Raw genomic sequence first — 17,969 nt, 5'->3', positions numbered from 1 at the left:
TTCCACCCAGGACAGGGTCACTGAGCTATTGAGCTAGGCCTTGAACAGAATTTGAGTGAGAACATACTGAGGCATTTTAAGGCTTTGTAATGAGGATTCTGGGAGGGAGGGGAGCAGTAGAGGAAGGAGTAAGGTGGTGGCAGACGGGCCAGCCCAGGGCTTAGCTCCAGCATTTGACCCCGGAGGGCCTTTAGCACTCCACGTCTCTGAGCCCCTGCCTACTACCTCGGGGCAGAACTTCTAGCTCTCCGGGCGCCTGAGGTGCTGGCCCGCCGGCGCTGGTCTCCACCGACAGCTCCCTTGGGTGGTCTGGGAGAAAAAGCCCCAAGGCCATAAAGTTGGGATCAGGGGCGGGGGGCGAGCCGCTTCTGCGCCGCGCGCGACCTGCGGCAGGCTGAGCTGTGTTCGACGCTCTGCAGACCTCGGGGGCCAGGCGCGCTCCGGCGGCAGCCCCCTCCTGGCCCGGACCGCGCCCCGGAAAAGCGGGGTTTCCGCCAGCGGGGCTGCGGCTGCGGAGCGCGGGGAGTGGAAAAGGCCCGGCGGCCGCAGGTCAGCGCAGGGGCGTCGAGGGCAGGCCCAGCGCGCGCCCACCCAGGCTCCCGCCCCGAGGGGTGGCGAGGGCGCGCGCCCAGAACCCGCCGGGCGCGAGCCTGCTCCCGGGTCCCGCCCCTCGGCGCTGGGTGGGGCTGCGAGCCGGGACTCCCCGCCCCCTCCCCGGACACGCCCACCCAGTGTCTCGGCCGCGCGGGCCGCAACAGGCAGCGGCTGGCAAGCGCGAGGACCGCGCGCCGCGAGGCCCCGCGCGTGCGTGCAGACTCGCTGGCGGCCGCGCTCGGCCGCGCGGGCTGAGAAATCGCGCCGAGCCCCCGCCGCCGCCGCCGCCGCAGGGGAAGCCTGGGAGCCGCTCGGCGTCGCCTCGGTTCGCGTGAGCCCCGCGCCCCTCGACCCCCAGCCGGGCCATGGCGGAACGCGGAGGGGCCGGCGGTGGTGCCGGAGCCGCCGGGGGCGGCGGCGGCCAGAGGGGCTCTGGGGTCGCGCAGTCCCCGCAGCAGCAGCCACCGCCGCAGCAGCAGCCGCCGCAGCAGCCGACGCCCCCCAAGCTGGCCCAGGCCACCTCGTCGTCCTCGTCCACCTCGGCGGCGGCTGCCTCCTCCTCGTCCTCGTCCACCTCCACCTCCATGGCCGTCGCGGTAGCCTCTGGCTCCGCGCCTCCCGGCGGCCCGGGGCCAGGCCGCACCCCCGCCCCGGTGCAGATGAACCTGTACGCCACCTGGGAGGTGGACCGGAGCTCGTCCAGCTGCGTGCCCAGGTGAGCGGCGAGCCGGTGGGACCCGGGGCGGGGGGCCGCGGGGGCCGCGCCCGCAGTGCTGGGCTGTGACAGGCCCCTGCCGCCGCATCCCTCCGGGTTGCGTCGCCCCGCGGGAGCGTCGCCCCCAACTCTTCCCCCACTCCCAACCTGTCCCATGCCCGGGCCTGGCTCCGGCCAGGCCTTCCAGGACTCTGCCGCGGGGACCCGCCCTCCCCCGTCAGCCCCACCTTCTGCCTGTGCCGGGACCACCCTCTTCCCCTCGGCGAGCTAGCGGGCCTTCTGGACCCAGCCCAGGGCCTTCCCTTGCTGGGTCTGCCGGAATCCGGCCTTCGCACCATCAGTTTCCCCGAGTAAGTCACTCTTCCTGCCTCGTCGGCGCCCCTGGGCTGTACATATGTTACACAGATGTGGTGGAGATGGCTTTTGATATTCTTATTTCCCAATATGTTCGGCATGTGCCAAACTCGGTTGTCACCTCTTCCAGGTAAAACCCATATGGTAACCCTTGGGGCTTCTAAGAAGTCTTCAGTGCACAGTTTCACCGGCCTCCAGATCACCCCCTTCTCTGCCGGGACTCCGTGCTTTTAGCTTGGAGTTCTATTGAATGTGTCCCCAGGTGTGTTTTTCATCCTCTCCTCCCCACTGGAAACTGGTCACAGAATCTTCCAACCCTGTAGGGCTCCATAAAATGACTGTCTGGATACTAAATTCAGTCCATTCCTCTCTTTGTTGGAACCATCAGGGGACTTTCCTTCCATCAGCAAAATATGCCTGGATTTGGGAATATTTTCTGTTTCGGTATTGGCAAGGCGATCTTTCTGCAGTTCTTTGGGAACAGTGTGCCGCGTCTTAAAGCTTACTCTGTGAGTAGACAGCCTGTGGAGCTGGTTTCACCCAGCAAGCCCATAGAAGTGCCTGGAGGTGTTCTTTTTGGCACCTCTAAACTTAAGTTGATTCTGTTGGACTCTCTTCTGACTCTTTAGTCCAGCTGTGGCAGATGGATGTATAAGAGAGGGAGCACAATGGGGTTCCATCCTCAACTCTGTTTAATATTTTTCTTTCTTTCTTTTTTTTGGTAGCAGTGATGGAACCCAGGGGTACTCAACCACTGAACCATATCCCCAACCCTTTTATTTTTTATTTTGAGACAGGGTCTCCCTAAGTTGCTTAGGTCCTCACTAAGTTGCTGAAGCTGGCTTTGAACTTGCAAACCTCCTGCCTCAGCCTCCCAAGTAGCTGGGATTACTGGTGTGCACCACCGTGCTTGGCTAATTTTTTTTCTTTTTAAAAATCCCTTTATTTAGAATATTATCATATACACATATGCACACATAAATATAGGATGTGAAAAAAAATTTCAGGCTAAGAAATAGAGCATTACCCCTTCTGTCAAAGCCCATAGGGTGCTCCTGAACCTTATCCCCACCTTTTGCATTCCAAGGTAAGCACTCTTCTGAATTGTGTTTATCATTTCCCTTGTCTTCCATTCGTTTGTACTTTTACTACATATTTGCATCTCTAAACAATATATATAGTTCTGAATGTTTTTGAAGTTTGTAGAAATGCTGTCATACTTTATGTGTTCTGTGACAGTTTTTCTTTTAATTCAAGCTTGTAAGAATCATGAATGTTGTATGAAAACTCATTTTAAATATTTTCATTAGTGGATTTTTTTAATTCATTTTTATTGTATAGTGGGTTTTATGTTGTATGAATGAATATAATTCTCCTGATGAACATTTAAGTTGTGTCCTGTTTGTAAACATGAGCAGTGATGCATACATATTTTTGTCCAAGCCTCTAGTGTTTTCCTTCAGATTTCTTTTGGGCATATTTATACAGAGGGTAGAGTTGCTGCTCATGTGGCATAGATCTGGAACTTTAGATAACGCCAGGCTGTCCCACTTGACCCTCTACTGTTTATGCCCTTTGTGCTCAGCACTGCACTGATTATGTTTTCTTTTTTCTCTGTCCTTCCTTTTGGAAAATAAGTTTAATTTGCTTTGGCCAGAGCCTTAGCTCAACACCATACCAAATGAGAGCTTATCCTGGAATGATGTGCCTATTTGTCTTGAGCAGGACTCTTTGTCTATATTGTGCAAGTATTTGAATTCACCTCTTTAAACATAAAAGCTCTGTGCCTCTTTCTGCAAAGGCCTACTGTCAGTCAGCCATGCTTGCCCACTCTTCCTTCACATCTATCACTGTGGTTGTTGACATTTGGACAGCTGCCTCCTTTAGCTTGTGAGGTTGAAAAGGCATGAGTTGACTGATAGGGAACTGCCACAGAGGAGGACAGATAAATTCAGTGATCATTGTTGATTTTTGGTCTGACTCTAGATTTCTTAGCCACTAAAAAGTACATGTAATGAATTTTAGCCCAAGAAACAGGCAGGCATCCTAATGAGATGGGCAGTGATTAACGCCAGCTTGTTGTGAGAGGCTTAAGATGGCTTGTTTTCTCCTGCAGGGTGCATGCAGTTCTGTCATGTTTACTGACCAGTCCTTGAACTTGTCCGCTGTCCTGCTCCAACTTTGTTTCTGGGCAATGACCCTTGTGCCTCCCAGCTCCTTGTGAAATACTTGTGCTCCTTGGAGCATGCTGCCACTCTGGCTTCAGGATGGAAAACAACACCCAGTGGTTAGGAAAATGGCCTGCTATTGCCCTTCCAAGGATTGAGGTTTCCTGGGTGTACCTGTTCATGTTGTTTAGAATATATTGGCAATGTGCAGGTCTATATGGAGTGTAACTAACATTCTTGTGTAACTCCATGGAGACACAGATGTATAAGCTGTAGCCACTTAAGAAATGTTGTAAATCTGATGGTGGATCTGAGTTTTGGTGTGCATAAGAACATGAGAGTCAGTCTCTACCTGGTGCAGAGGAGAGGGGTTGAGTAGTCAAGCGTTAAGAAGGTCACATTTCTTTTCTTAATGCCTGTGAGAGTATAAAAAAAGTTTCCTTTATTAGATATTTAAATAAAGATGAGCATCGTAGGGGCTAGGGTTGTAACTCAATAGCAGAGTCCTTGCCTAGCACGTGTGAAGCACTGGTTTGATCCTGAGCACCACATAAAAATAAGTAAATAAAATAAAGGTACTGTGTCCATTTACAACTAAAAAAAAATAAATAAAAGATGAGCATTGTAGTTGTTTCTCACATATGTGTGTGCCCTTTTCTAATATCTACTAAATTCTCTCAGAATCCATAGATTTTTAACTTTTTTAAAAAATATATATATATATTTCTTAGTTGTAGGTGGACACAATGCCTTTATTTTATTTTTATGTGGTGCTGAGGATTGAACCCAGGGCCTCATGTATGGTAGGCAGGCACTCTACTGCTGAGCCACAACCCCATCCCCAATTTTTAACTTCTTCTTTTTTGGGGGGGGGAGGGGGTGCTGGGGATTGAACCCAGGGCCTTGTGCTTACAAAGCAAGCACTTTACCGACTGAGCTATCTCCTCAGCCCCAGATTTTTAACTTCTTATAGATGAAAAGCATACTTAATAGTTGACTTTAAAATGACTTAATCAGAGGTATAGTGATGCATGCCTGTAATCCCAGCTGCTAGGGAGGCTGAGGCAGGAGGATCACAAGTTTGAGGCCAGCCTTCTCAACTTAGTGAGACCTTATCTCAAAATAAAAAATAAAGGGGCTGGGGAGAAAAATAAAAAGGGTTGGGGATGTGGCTCAGTGGTTCAGTACCTCTGGGTTAAATCCCCAGTACCAAAACAAACAAACAAACAAACAAATAAATAAATATCAAAAAGGTTCAGTGGTAAAAAGTGATCCTGGATTCAATCCCTAGTTTGAAAAAAAAAAAAAATAATTGCTCCATGCATTGCCATTTTTACCAGAATTTTTTTAAACAGGAAGATTAACACATGTCCATGGTTAGAAATTCAAACAGTATAGATAGATGGTAAGTGTGGAGGGTAAGCCCCCTCTCCCTGTTCTCATTCCCCAGAGGTAATCCTTATGAAATAAAGTTTCTTGTAAGACTTTATTACAAGAAGGCAACTCTGCTATGAAATGCATAGTGTCAGGAGCTGGCATTGTTTCCCTCTGTGCTAAGTCACCTGCTGTGGCCCAGTGCTGCACAGTGGTGTGCTATGGAGACTAGATAGCATGCTGCCCGATGTTATAAGGAAGGGTTTTAGAGTCTCATTATTGATTCCTTCTCTTCAGCCTTTAGGTGGTGGGATTCCCCTGGTGCTATTTTCTCTCTTTGATTTGCTGTGGGAAGGAGAGTTAGAAAAATGGTTAAATTTTACAAGTGTACAATATTTTCTTTGTGGCATAAAAGTGATAGTTAGGAGACTGACTTGTTCTCTGCCATGTCACTCAAACCAGAGCACCTTTGTCTTTCAGTACAAGGCACATTTGCCTATCTTTATCTTCATGTTGTACTTAGGGAAGGAGTTGAGTAATTATCAGTCACATTGCTCTGAGATCACTTTAAAAAAAAATGGTACTGATGTTAATTCTTATTGGACAAAAGTGTTAGAGCCAGAGGAGGTGGCTGCCACAGCTGAGCTGGCATGCCTGGCCTGCTGTAGAAGTGTTCTTTGTATGAAAACACTTGGGGCCAGTTGCTCCTGTAACCACATAAGCACTAGGCTAGGAGAGACTTGCTACTGCTCTGACTGTACACCAAGACAGTCTGCTGTGCTTCAGTCTTTCCAGTCATTGATTGGGAATACTTTTACTTACCACTCACTCTAAGATGTGTGTGAAATAAATATAAAATAGGACTTTTAGAGCCATGAGAGTGAGCCTTACTTAAATGATAAATATAAAGTAAATGTATTTGATCAAATAAGAGAGAGCTGGTGCCATGTCTATTATTTCCCTGGCATTAAAAGTCTTCAAAGCTTGTTTGTACCCTAGGAGATTTGAATTTCACATTGAGAGTGTAGTAATAGAATATCCTTCCTATCAGAGTAATATTATCCATTGTCCCTGTAGAACATCAGATTCCTTAAGTCAGAAAGAGAATGACTTTCAGAGTCGGTTTTACATGTATTGATTTACAGATCTTTGGGACACCTCAGTGGTTATGTGATTTCTGTTTAAACTAGTTATCCAGTTTCTTAGCCAGCCAGCTGGTTGTGGCTCCCATTGTCAGCACTTGCCAGAGGGAGTTGCAAGTCAGAATGCTTGGGCTGTGTGTCTTAACTCCCTTACCCTGGGGGACTTGTCCTACACTGGACCTGAAGGTGTTGATGCAGACTGAGGCAGGTCTGGTGGGTCCTTGGCCTGGAGGCATCTGTGTCATCACATTCTGGAATCACTTTGGGGACGTAGGGTAACTGTGGGAATGATTTTCAAGTGTTGGTCTTTTTCCACTTAGGGTTTGAAGTGAGATTGAGGGCTCTTGAGAAAAGGCAGATTTTGAAGTTGGCCTTAGAACTTCTTTTATGTGACCCTGAGCTTGGTGGTTGGATTCCAGATTGGCAAGCACCACTGGGATCCTTCCTTCTCTAGGCTTCGACCCAAGAGTAACCAGCACAGTGAGAAGGATTTAGAGAACCCAGAGGTATGTGGCAGCACCCACCTTAGAGTGATTCCCTCTTACATTCAGGGGAAGATGTCTGTTTAGAAACGTGACTCCCACCCAGGAGAAGCAATTTGAGAAGCTGAGGCAGGAGGTTTGCAAGTTCGAACCCAGCCTCAGCAACTTAGTGAAGCCCTCAGCAACTTAGCAAGACCCTGTCTCAAAAATAAAAAGGACTGGGGATGTGGCTCAGTGGTTAAGCACCCCTGGGTTTAATGAAAGCTGGCTTATAGTCAGCACTCCCATAGGGGCAGACCTGTGTCTGGCATCTTTACTTTGGGAAGCAGTGGAGAAGGCAAATAAATGACGATACATTGCTGTGTAGTTTATATAATTTCTAGAAAACAGCTTCTTAAAGCATTCCATCAGGCATTCAGTTATGTCTTAGGATCATGAGTTGCTTTATCTTTTAAAGCTGTGCTGCCTAGGGTAGTAGTCATTAACTATAGGGGGCTACTTAATTCGAAATTCACTTCCCCAGTGCACAGGTCCCTTTTGTGTCACCTGGGTTATGTGTGGCTAGTGGCTTCCATATTGGACAGGGCAAATCTAGAACACGTTAGCACCACATAAGGTCCTATTAGATAACAGAGGAAAAAACTACCTGAGTATTTCTAGTATTAATATTTATGGCTTCTTGAGAAAATTCTTGCAAAGTGTTCATCTAACAAGGGATTAATATCCAGAATATATCAGGAACTCAAACAGTCCAACAGCAGAAAAACAAATAATCAGACTAAAAAGAGGGCAAATGATCTGAACAGATATTCCTCAAAAGAAGACATACAGATGACCAATAAGTATATGAAAAATGTTCAGATCACTGATCATCAGGGAAATGCAGATCAAAACCATGAGATTTCCTCTCACCTCAGTTAGAATGGATAGTGTTAAAAAGACAAAAAATAACCAATGCTGGTAAGGATGCAGAGAAAGGGGAACTCTCATGTGCTGTTGGTGGGAATATAAATTAGTACAGCCATTATGGAAAACAGTATGGAGGTTCCTCAGAAAACCAGAAGTAAAACTACTGTATGACCTAGCAATTCCATTACTGAATACATATCCAAAGAAACGGAAGTCATTACGTGCAAGAGACATCAGTACTTGCATGTTTATTACTTGCATGGGATGTGAGGCACATCCCCAGTCCTTTTTATTTTTTATCTTGAGACAAGGTCTTGCTTGTGTTGCTGAGGGCTTCACTAGCCAAGATACAGAAATAACCTAGGTGTCAATAGACCGAGGAATGGTCAAAGAAAATGTGGTATGTATACACAACCAAAAATTATTTAACCATAAAGAAGAATGGAATCTGTGATAACATGGATGGGACTGGAGGACGTAATGCGAAGTGAAATTTGTTGGGCACAGAAAGACAAATACCACATGTTCTCATTTATATGTGGGAGCCAAAAAAGTTGATCTCTTAGAAGCAGAGTGTAGAATAATGGTTTCCAGAGATTGGGGAGGATAGTTAGTGGTTACAGGGTGCAGTTAGTGAGAGTGATAACTTTTTTTTTTTTTTTTTTGTACTGGGGATTGAACCTAGTGGTGCTTAACTACTGAACCACATGCCCAGTCCTTTTTATTTTAAATTTTGAGACAGGGTCTTGCTTATTTGTTTAGGGGCTAAGTTCCTGAGGCTGACCTTGAACTTGAGATCCTTCTGCCTTGGCCTCCCAAGTCACTGAGATTACAGATGCCATCATGCCTGGCAAGAGTGATAGCTTTTAATGTTCTGTAGCACAGTAGAGTAACTATGGTTGACAACAATTAAGCATATATTTAAAAATAGCTAGAAGTCTATGCCTAATAGAGGAGAAAGTAGGCCCAAATCTGCATCATATTGACTTAGGACCTACTTCCTTAACAAGACTCCTAAAGTGCAAGAAATAAAATAAAGAATCACTAAGTGGTATGGATTAATTTGTTTCTCAACAAAGGAAACAATAATGTGAAGAGAGAACCTACAGAATGGGAGAAAATCTTTACCACATGTACCTCAGATAGAGCACTAATCTCCAGGATGTATAAAGAACTCGAAAAACTTAACACCTGGGCTGAGGATATAGCTCAATTGTTAGAGTGCTTGCCTTGTATGCACAAGGCCCTGGCAAGCTCCAGCACCACCAGAAACAAAAACAAAAACAAAAAAAACCTTAACACCAAATAATCCAATCAATAAAGGAGCTAAGGAACTGAACAAACACTTCACAGAAGAAGGAATACAATCAATCAACAAACATAAGAAAAAATGTTCATCATCTAACTCCAGTCAGAATGGCAATTATCAAGAATACAAGCAATAATAAGTGTTGAAAAGGGTGTAGGAAAAAAGGCATACTCATACATTGCTGGTGTGACTGCAGATTGGTACAACCACTATGGAAAGCAGTGTGGAGATTCCTAAGCAAACTTGGAATAAAATCACGGTAGAACCACCATTTGACCCAGCTATCCCACTTCTTGGTTTATACCCAAAGGACTTCAATCAGCATACTACAGTGATACAGCCACATCAATGTTTATAGCAACTCAGTTCACAAACTATGGAACCAACCTAGATGCCCGTCAACAGATGAATGCATAAAGAAAATGTACATATACACAATGGAATATTATTGAGCCTTAAAGAAGAATGAAATTATGGTATTTTCAGATAAATGAATGGAACTAGAGAATATCATGCTAAGTGAAATTAGCCAGTCTCCAAAAACCAAAGACCAAATGTTTACTCTGATAAGTGGATGCTGATCCATAGTGGGGTGTGGGTAGGGAAGAATGAAGGAATTATGGATTATGTAGAGGGGAGTCAGGGGAGGGGTGGGACAGTGGGGATGGGAAGGACAGTAGAATGAGACAGACATTATTCCCCATATACATGTATGATTACATTACTGTTGTGACTCAACACCTTGTACAGCCAGAGGAATGAGAAGTTATGCTCCATTTGTGAACAATGTGTCAAAATGCATTCTACTATCAGGTATAACCAATTAGAACAAATAAAAATGAATAAAAAGAAAAAAGAGAAATATCTAGAAGACAGGAATTTCAGTGTTCCCAAGGAAATGAAAAAATGTTTAAGGTATTGAATATGCAAGTTATCCTGATCATTATACATAATATTCATGTATTGAAACATCACACTGTACCCCATAAATATGTACCATAAATATGTGTCAATGAAAAATTTTTTAAAAACTAAAAAAAAGAAATTAATAATCCTTTGTGACTAGACTGGGAGAAGACTTTTGGAAGCTTGTATCTGGTCTAGTCTCCTCTGAACTTTGCCCCATGAACCTTTTTCCTTTACCAATTTTGCTTTGTATTCTTTTGTTCTAATCTTAGCTATGAGTACATCTGTTTAAAAATATGGACTGAGAATGTAGCTCAGTGGCAGAGCATTTGCCTAGCATGCACGAGACTCTCAGTCCCATCCCTGTACCACCAAAACCAAAATAAAATAAAAGAATATGTTTTTTTCTTATTCACTTAATTAATTGGAATAGTTTTGTCCTCTTCCAGATATTCCTTTTCTTTGCTATTTTGGGGGCCCCTGAGGTGGTGTTTAGTGTTTTCTCCTCAGACATCACCTTTTGGTTTGCTCTACTTCTTCCTGTCTGTCTTTGCTTCCAGATGGCAGCTCTGCTATTTGTATCCCACAGTTCTAGGTCTTAGTCATTATCTATTGAAAACTGACTGAAGGTATTGACTCCAAAATGGTTTCATTTAGTTTGATTCTATTCTGTTCTGTTTTGAGGTACTAGCAGTTGAACCCAGGGGTGCTCTATCACTGAGCTACACACTCAGGCCTTTTTAAATTTTTTAATTTATTATTATTATTATTATTTTAAATTTTTTATTTTAAGACAGGGCCTTGCTAAGTTGCCCAGGCTGGCCTTGAATTTGCAATCCTTCTTCTTCAGCCTCCTGAATTACTGGAATTACAGGTGTGCACCCCTGCGCCCAGCTTCAGCATGTTTTTTAGGTGGTGGAATTGTGTGTGATTTTAATTTTGGCCTTATTATTTTGGTGATTTCTAAAAATTCTACAGTAAATATGTATTACAGAGAAGATCAGTAAGTAAATATTTTAAAAATATGTATTCACTTTGTGAATACTGTATACTAAACATTATCAAACTCTACACTTTAGAAGGGTGAACTTTATGAATTTTGTATCACATTAAAGCTGTTAAAAAAAATAAAAGGGCTAGGCACAGTGGTACACGCCTGTAATTCCAGTGGCTCTGGAGATGAGGCAGAGGATTATGAGTTAAAGCCAGCCTCAGCAACTTAGCGAGGTCCTAAACAACTCAGCGAGACCCTGTCTCTAAATAAAATATAAAAAAGGACTGGGGGACTGGGGATGTGGTTCAGTGGCTAAGTACCCTGTGTTCAAACCCCATACCAAAAAAAGAAAAGTACGTATTTAGTGAACATTGGATGAGAAAATGGGGGAGGGGTAATGCTTCACCCCACTTGTTAACCTTCCTTTCTTTGTTCTAGAAGAGCTTGTTCGTTTATACTGATGGCAAAATGGCAAATGGAGAATGTTCTAGACTGTTACCTGCTTTCCTTGCATTGGGTAGATGAGGTATAGGTGGATAAGTGAGTGTTGATGAAGGCTGATTGATTTATTTAATGTTGTGCAGTTCCTTTTAGATGGTGAAGTATTTAAGATGCACCAGAGGTTAGACTATTTGAGTTTAGTTCTAGCTTCACCAGTTTTTCTGATCCTTTAATATTGTACTTCCTGTTTCTCTTCATAAGTAGTGATCCTTGTCAACTTCAGGTAAACCTGGGTTTCATTTGGCTTTTAAGCACTTTTAGTTTTAGTTCTGTAAACAGAACTTCACCAAGTAAAGTGACAGGTTATTTTGGCCAAAATATTTTTTAGACTGTGTACATTTCAGAAATTGCACTGTGGGTAATTACTTGGTGCCGTTTTTGGTAACCCAGTTTGGATATGGGAGATAAGAAAGGGGTGATGATGAAACTTGCTTCCTTCAGTACCACCCGTTCCTCTCTCTGTAGACAGCACAGCTCCTCCATGACAGTCCATCTCTCAGGACATTCCTGGGTGCAGGGTTCTTCCAGATGGCATCTTTTGCTAAACTGGTTCATGGACTGTCTCTGAGGAGTTTTAGAATGGTTATTGTGCTTAGGTATAGGAAGGTATATTTTCTTTCAAGTTATTCTCCAAATCAGTGCGTGTGTGTGTGTGTCTGTCTGTCTGTCTGAGTTTCTTTCGTTTCTCTTTTCATATTGAGACAGTCTTCCATTCTTTGTTAAAAAAAAAAAATCTAGGACACACCAGAAACTTAGGATACCACTCGTCACCTATCCCTCTCTACTGACCTTTTCCTGTGTCTTGCTGAAAAACACTGAAAGGCTTCCAGCTTTGGCAAACAACTTTCCCTCCTGTGTGCTGGCTCCTCTCAACACAGTGCACTATACTGCTGGTTCTGCCCTTCCTCTGCCACTCTGGTCTCTCCCAGAAGGTAACCACTAGTGGCAGTTCAGAGTGATGGAGTTTTTGTTTTTGTTTTGTTGTTTTGCAGTGCTGGGGATTGAACTCTGGGCCCCACATATGCTCAGAATGATGCCCAAAAAAGAAAATCAAATCCTGTCATTCCCCTCCCCATAATCTTCAATTTACTCATTGAGCAGATGCTGACAGACCAGCTGGCATGTGCCACAATGAAAATCCTTGATCTCATGGAGTTTATGTTCTAGTGGGCAAAGAGAAGAGATGCCATCAAATAGCATCTGTCATACTTAGAATAAAACCCCTTTTTATGTCTTAGGAGACACTTTGTGATGTGGCCCTTCCTGTGGCTCTGACCTTATCTCTGCCATTCTCTGTTGTTTACATGACTTTTGGTGAGCTGGACCTGGTCATGATCACCCCTTCCTTAGGGCTTTTGTCCCTCCTGTCCTCTCTACCTGTTGTTCTTAATTCCCTGTACGGTGGCCCTGGTCAGGTCTCAGCTGACCTGCCATCTTGAAAGGCTGGCCTTACCTACCCAGTCTGTTCAGAGTTGGTGAAACCTCTTCACAATAACTTACTGTTAGATGAAATAATTCCATTTATTTATTTAGTTACTATATATGTGCTCAACAGATAACATGTGTCAAGTTAATGACACTGATTTTCCTATAGTGCCTGTTGATTTGCAATGTTTTTTGAGTGGATATTGATTATATACAATTTATTCAACAAATGTTTACAAGTATTTCTGAGTGGCAAATGATCTAGGTGCTGAGGAGGATAGCATCAAGCAAGTTGATAAGAGTCCATTTCCTCCTGGAGTGTACTTCGCAATGCAGAGAGACAGATTATAAGCCTTTGAGCAACCAGACCTACAATAAGTGTTGGATAGTGAGTGAAATAGACTGTGAAACAGGCGGGGAGTTGGGGGAGTCAGGGGAGGCTGTTGAGAGGGGCTGGCCAGGAAAGGCCTCTGCTGGGTGATGTTTGAGCTCATACTGAAGTGAAGGGAATCTGATGAACTGAGCACATTCTGTATGCCATAGTAGCCATCAGAGGCAGGTGCTCACATCTCTACACAGAAGGGAAACCCAAGGCCCTGTGGAGGGAAGGCATTTTTGTAAGGCTACAAAATTTAGAGGTTGGTGGAGCTGGGAATTGTCTGACATCAGAGCGTTTCTTTGCTTAAACTTGGTACCCCAAGTCCTGTCTGGTTCTCATAGTTGACAGGTAATATTGACTGCCTTATCCATTGTCAGTTGGAAGTACAGGCAGTGAGAGGCTGCATGGCACAGAGGTTGTGAATGTGGGTTCTAGAGCCGTCAGCTTGGGTTTGAATCCCAACTGTTTATTATGTGAGTGGCCTTGGGCAAGTTATTTAATCTAATGCTTCAATTTTCTCATCTGCAAAATGGGCTTAACTGTTATCCCTATCTCACAGCATTATCATAAGAGTTAAATTAATACATGTATTAATTGTGTGTGTGTGACATAGAAAACACTTAATAAGTCTTATACTTTTGTAATTCCAGTTACTTAGGAGGTTGAACCAGGAGGATCACAATTTTGAAGCCAGCCTGGGCAAGGTAGTGAAACCCTATCTCAAGATAAAAAATAAAAAAGACTGGTGATGTAGCTTAGTGATAGAGCATCCGTGGGTTCAATCCCTAGTACTGCCCCCCCAAAAGCAATTAATATTAGCTCTTGCTGTCTTGCCAATTTAGTCTTTCTGTCCCCCCTCTCTTCAAGAAAACCAAAAAAATCTGCTATCTTTCTAGAATCAGGGTGACATTCTGATGAACTCAGTGGGGTGATCACAAGGTCTCAGGTTCACCTTAAAGCACAAATACTGCCAAGCCCCAAGCTTATTAGATGAGAAAGTCAAAGCTAAATATTTTGGTCTGAAGCAGTGACTGGGTCTGGATCCTGTTTCTACATCCTGCCCACTTATGTGAACGGAAGAGATGGTGCAGGCCCCACCTACAAACCACAACTTTGTTTTGAGGCAGCTTGACTTGACAGCTTCCCTATTCTACCTGCTGACTTCTTTAGCTCTGGTTTGGCAGCCACAAGAGCAACTAAACCAGTTTACAGTTCACTATTTATTGCCCATAAAAGTAGAGCAGCTGCTAGGAAAATGAGGATTTAAGTGGAGTCTTTTTCTCTTGTCTCCTTGAGTTTTTCTTTTTATGTCTCAAACTATAGAAAAACTCTGTTTTCCTCTTACATGAGAAACCTGATAATACTTTTGTGGCCTCTCCTGAAACATTTGGATCTTTGCGTGAATATTAATTTTCCTCTTTAATGATATCAAGACTTTATTTTTCAATTTTGGTGAAGATCTACAAACGTATTTGTTTGTTGCTGGTTCTTCCTTAAGAATAAATGACATACAAGCTGAACGTGGTGACACATGTCTGCAATCCCAGCCATTTGGGAGACTGAGGCAGAGGATCACAAGTGGGAGGCCAGCCTCAGCAACTTGGTGAGGCCCTGTCTCAAAACAAACAAACAAACAAACAAATGAATACATAAAACACAGACTACCCTTTCCCTGATTCTCAGTCATCGTGATGAACAGGATCCTCCTGGTGGACATGAAGGTCTAATGAGTAGTGTAGACTGGTACGTGGAGCATAACTACTTTCGAATTGTATTTGCTTTTTAGTTATGTTTTCCCTTATTGCTAACATCATGTCCTTTCTCTTTTGTTGCTTCTAATGGGCTGAAGAACCAAACAGTTGAAAATGTTAAGAATGACTAGGCTCTGAGTTTGAGGGTAAGATAATTAACAGTGTAGCCTGAGAATGGGAGATTGGGAGGGGTTGTTGTAGGGAAAAGGAGCGGGCAGTTTTGCTTACCTCCTGGTTTGGGCTGTGTTCTAGAGAAGTGGGAATGTGAATTTGGGGAGGTGTTCTTCCTTCTAAAATCTTAGGGAGCCACAGCCGGGTAGAAGATGGTTTAGAGATGCAAGTCTCATGTGCTTGTGATGGGCATGTGGGGGCTGGTGGATAGAGCCCTGTGTGGTTGGTGCAGTCAGTTCTGGTCTCTGCTGGGCCACTTGCTTTTGGTTCTGCTATTTTAAGGTGAGGCTGCCTTTACCCACTTCAGTGATATGTTATGAAGAAAAACAGAAGGCTTGTGGAGTGTTTGGGCATCCAAATCCATGGACAACTTGGGTGCTGTCAGTGAGACCAATGAGCATAGTGGTACAGTGTTTGTCCTCTGGTAGACCTCTGGTGGTGGTCATTTTTGTTGTCTTCATAGGTAGGTTTTTGTTGGTCCTTTCAGTTTGTGGACAATGGAATGTGACAGTGCAATATACATTAAGCCCATTGTTTGATAAACTCACCTCCTCAGACACTTTAAAGCATGTGGAGAGTGGTCTGCTGCATTCTGTCATCCCTGCCAGGCACTGCTTTTGCTATGGATGAAAATGAATAAGCAACTCTGGAAACCAAGGTCCTCTGAGAATATAAAAACTCTTGTGGCTATTAATGGACTTAATTGTATTTCCTCTCTGCCACCAAAATGTGCAATAATTTTGTTTATGCCCCTGCTTTTAATGGGTAGAGTTGCTCATTAAATGTGTGTAATATCATTACCACTTTTTTTTTTTCATAACTGGTAGTATCCTCTCTAGCTTTCCTTTAAAAAGAAAACTTATAATGAAGATTAGCTGTAATGTTATTAAACACTGTCCATTAATTCCCTTGATTGACTTTTCCCTCCATAAAGAAGGAAAGGATATCTTACTGGGGAGCAGACTTGAGTTGGGAATGAAGATGGTTTCCTAAATCCAAGATGAGGCATAAGGTCAGTTTGGTAGGTTCAGGATTTAGGAAAGTGATATGTTTACTTATACTCCAGAAGGGTGTCATTCTAATGCAGCATCACTGATAAATGAATGCCAGTGTGATGGGGCTTCATCTTAGTTAAGTCCATTTAAGATAATATTTATAGAGGAATGACCTTAGGATTGTGACTCTCTTTGTTTTTTGTCATTTAGGTATTTTCTCCTATTGTAGTATATATGAGGGGAAATGTCAGCAAATGTCTTTAAAACCATTATGTCAGAAATGCTTTGACTTTAAAATTTGATTTTTCATTTGGCTTTATCTTGCCATTTGAATTTCTGTAAGTCTCTAATTCGTCTCTGCTGGCTTCTACTTGGTTTCCTCATTTAGTCAAAAGACACTGAATATACATTCTGTGCCAGTCACTGGTACGTATACTGAGCAGAGAGCAGTGAACAAATGCAAAAATTCTAGCTCTCAAGGTTGCCTGCTAGGGACAGGGTAGACAGCAGACAGTAAATAAGTGAGTGAGAAAATGACAGAGTGGGTCGGTGGGAAAAATGAAATGGGAATGTGGATAAGTGGGCAGGAGGGAGAATACTGCAGTTAAACAGTGTGGTCTAGAAAAACCTCAGAAGGTGATCAAGCCAGGTGGAACACACAGGAATGCAAGCCAGGTGAATTTATGGGAAGAGCCTTCCCAGTAGAGGGAACAGAAATGCTGGTGGGTTCCAGGAACATCCAGGTGGCCATTGTGGCTGGAGCCAAGTGAATGAGGGATTGAGTAATAGGAGATAAAATCATAGGTGTAAAGGAGACTGGCTTTTGGTTTTGCACTGCTGGGAACTGAACCCAGGGGCCTTTCTGTGCTAGGCAGGTACATAGATCATATAGACAATTGTAGAACTCTGGCTTTGACCTGGAATGAGATGGAAAATCATTAGGGGATTCCCCCCACCACTGGGGACTTTGAGCCAAAGAAGAGGCATAATGATGACACCCACCTAAAAGAATCACTGGCCTCTGCAGAATCTCCGTTAGAGAAGGATGGGGGCAAGCTGGGAGGTGTTGTGATGGTCTGAGTGGAGCTGATAGAGCTTGGACCTGGAGCCGGATGGGGCAGATGAGGATATATTGTCAGGTCTAAAGGATTTGCTTTGTGGATTGGATTTGAGGTATGGCAGAGCACAAGTTTTCAAGGATGATTCTAAAATGTCATTTAATTTCTTTGTGTCTGTCTTCTGTTTTTCTTCCTTAGAGCAATATTGTCATTTATCTTAGTGATGTTACAAGAATGAGATCTGTTTAACAGGGCTCTGCAGAGTTTTTTGCAAGTTTGTTTCCACTTTTGCCATTTATAATTAGTTGGAAATAAATTTCCTTGAGAATTTATTGTGTGATGGAATAATCCATAGGTTGATGCCTGATTGTGTTAAAAATCTAGGTAAATTCTTTTTATGCTTTAGACCAGATGAAGCCTTTGGAGCAGCTGAGAATTGACATCCCTAATTATTCTGCTGTTATATTTGCTCTGTGTGCTATCTGCTCTTGTTTATTGGATGGTTTTTGAAGAGGTGATCTATTGCGGAAACTGTTGATTTGTGGCTCAAATCTTTTGTCACCAACTCAGTAAAACTAAAAAGTCAAAAAAACATTGTTGGTCCCCTGCCCTCACTCCCAAAGGACTGCTTTGCTATAGCAGAACTACAGGCCTATGTGCAGAATCACTGTTAGATTCTGTCTGTGCTCCCTAGGAGCTGCTCTATAAGGAGAAATCCTGCTGCAGAATGATCTAATTTGTG

General features: G+C 43.6%; 1 protein-coding gene across 1 annotated transcript in view; it reads left to right on the top strand.

The window, feature by feature from the left end:
* Positions 1 to 724: 724 nt before the first annotated feature.
* Positions 725 to 17,969, top strand: part of Pacs1 (phosphofurin acidic cluster sorting protein 1) — a 180,801-nt gene continuing 163,556 nt past the window's right edge. Inside the window, exon 1 of the mRNA XM_047516147.1 lies at positions 725 to 1,309. Within this exon, the coding sequence (XP_047372103.1) occupies positions 960 to 1,309 (350 nt within the window). The 5' untranslated portion in view covers positions 725 to 959. The remainder of the gene's footprint in view (positions 1,310 to 17,969) is intronic.

Source organism: Sciurus carolinensis, chromosome 11, assembly GCF_902686445.1.
Source record: "Sciurus carolinensis chromosome 11, mSciCar1.2, whole genome shotgun sequence".
Classification (NCBI taxonomy): domain Eukaryota; kingdom Metazoa; phylum Chordata; class Mammalia; order Rodentia; family Sciuridae; genus Sciurus; species Sciurus carolinensis.
Note: the sequence above shows the minus strand (reverse complement) of the source record. Positions and strands in the feature narration are given on the sequence as shown.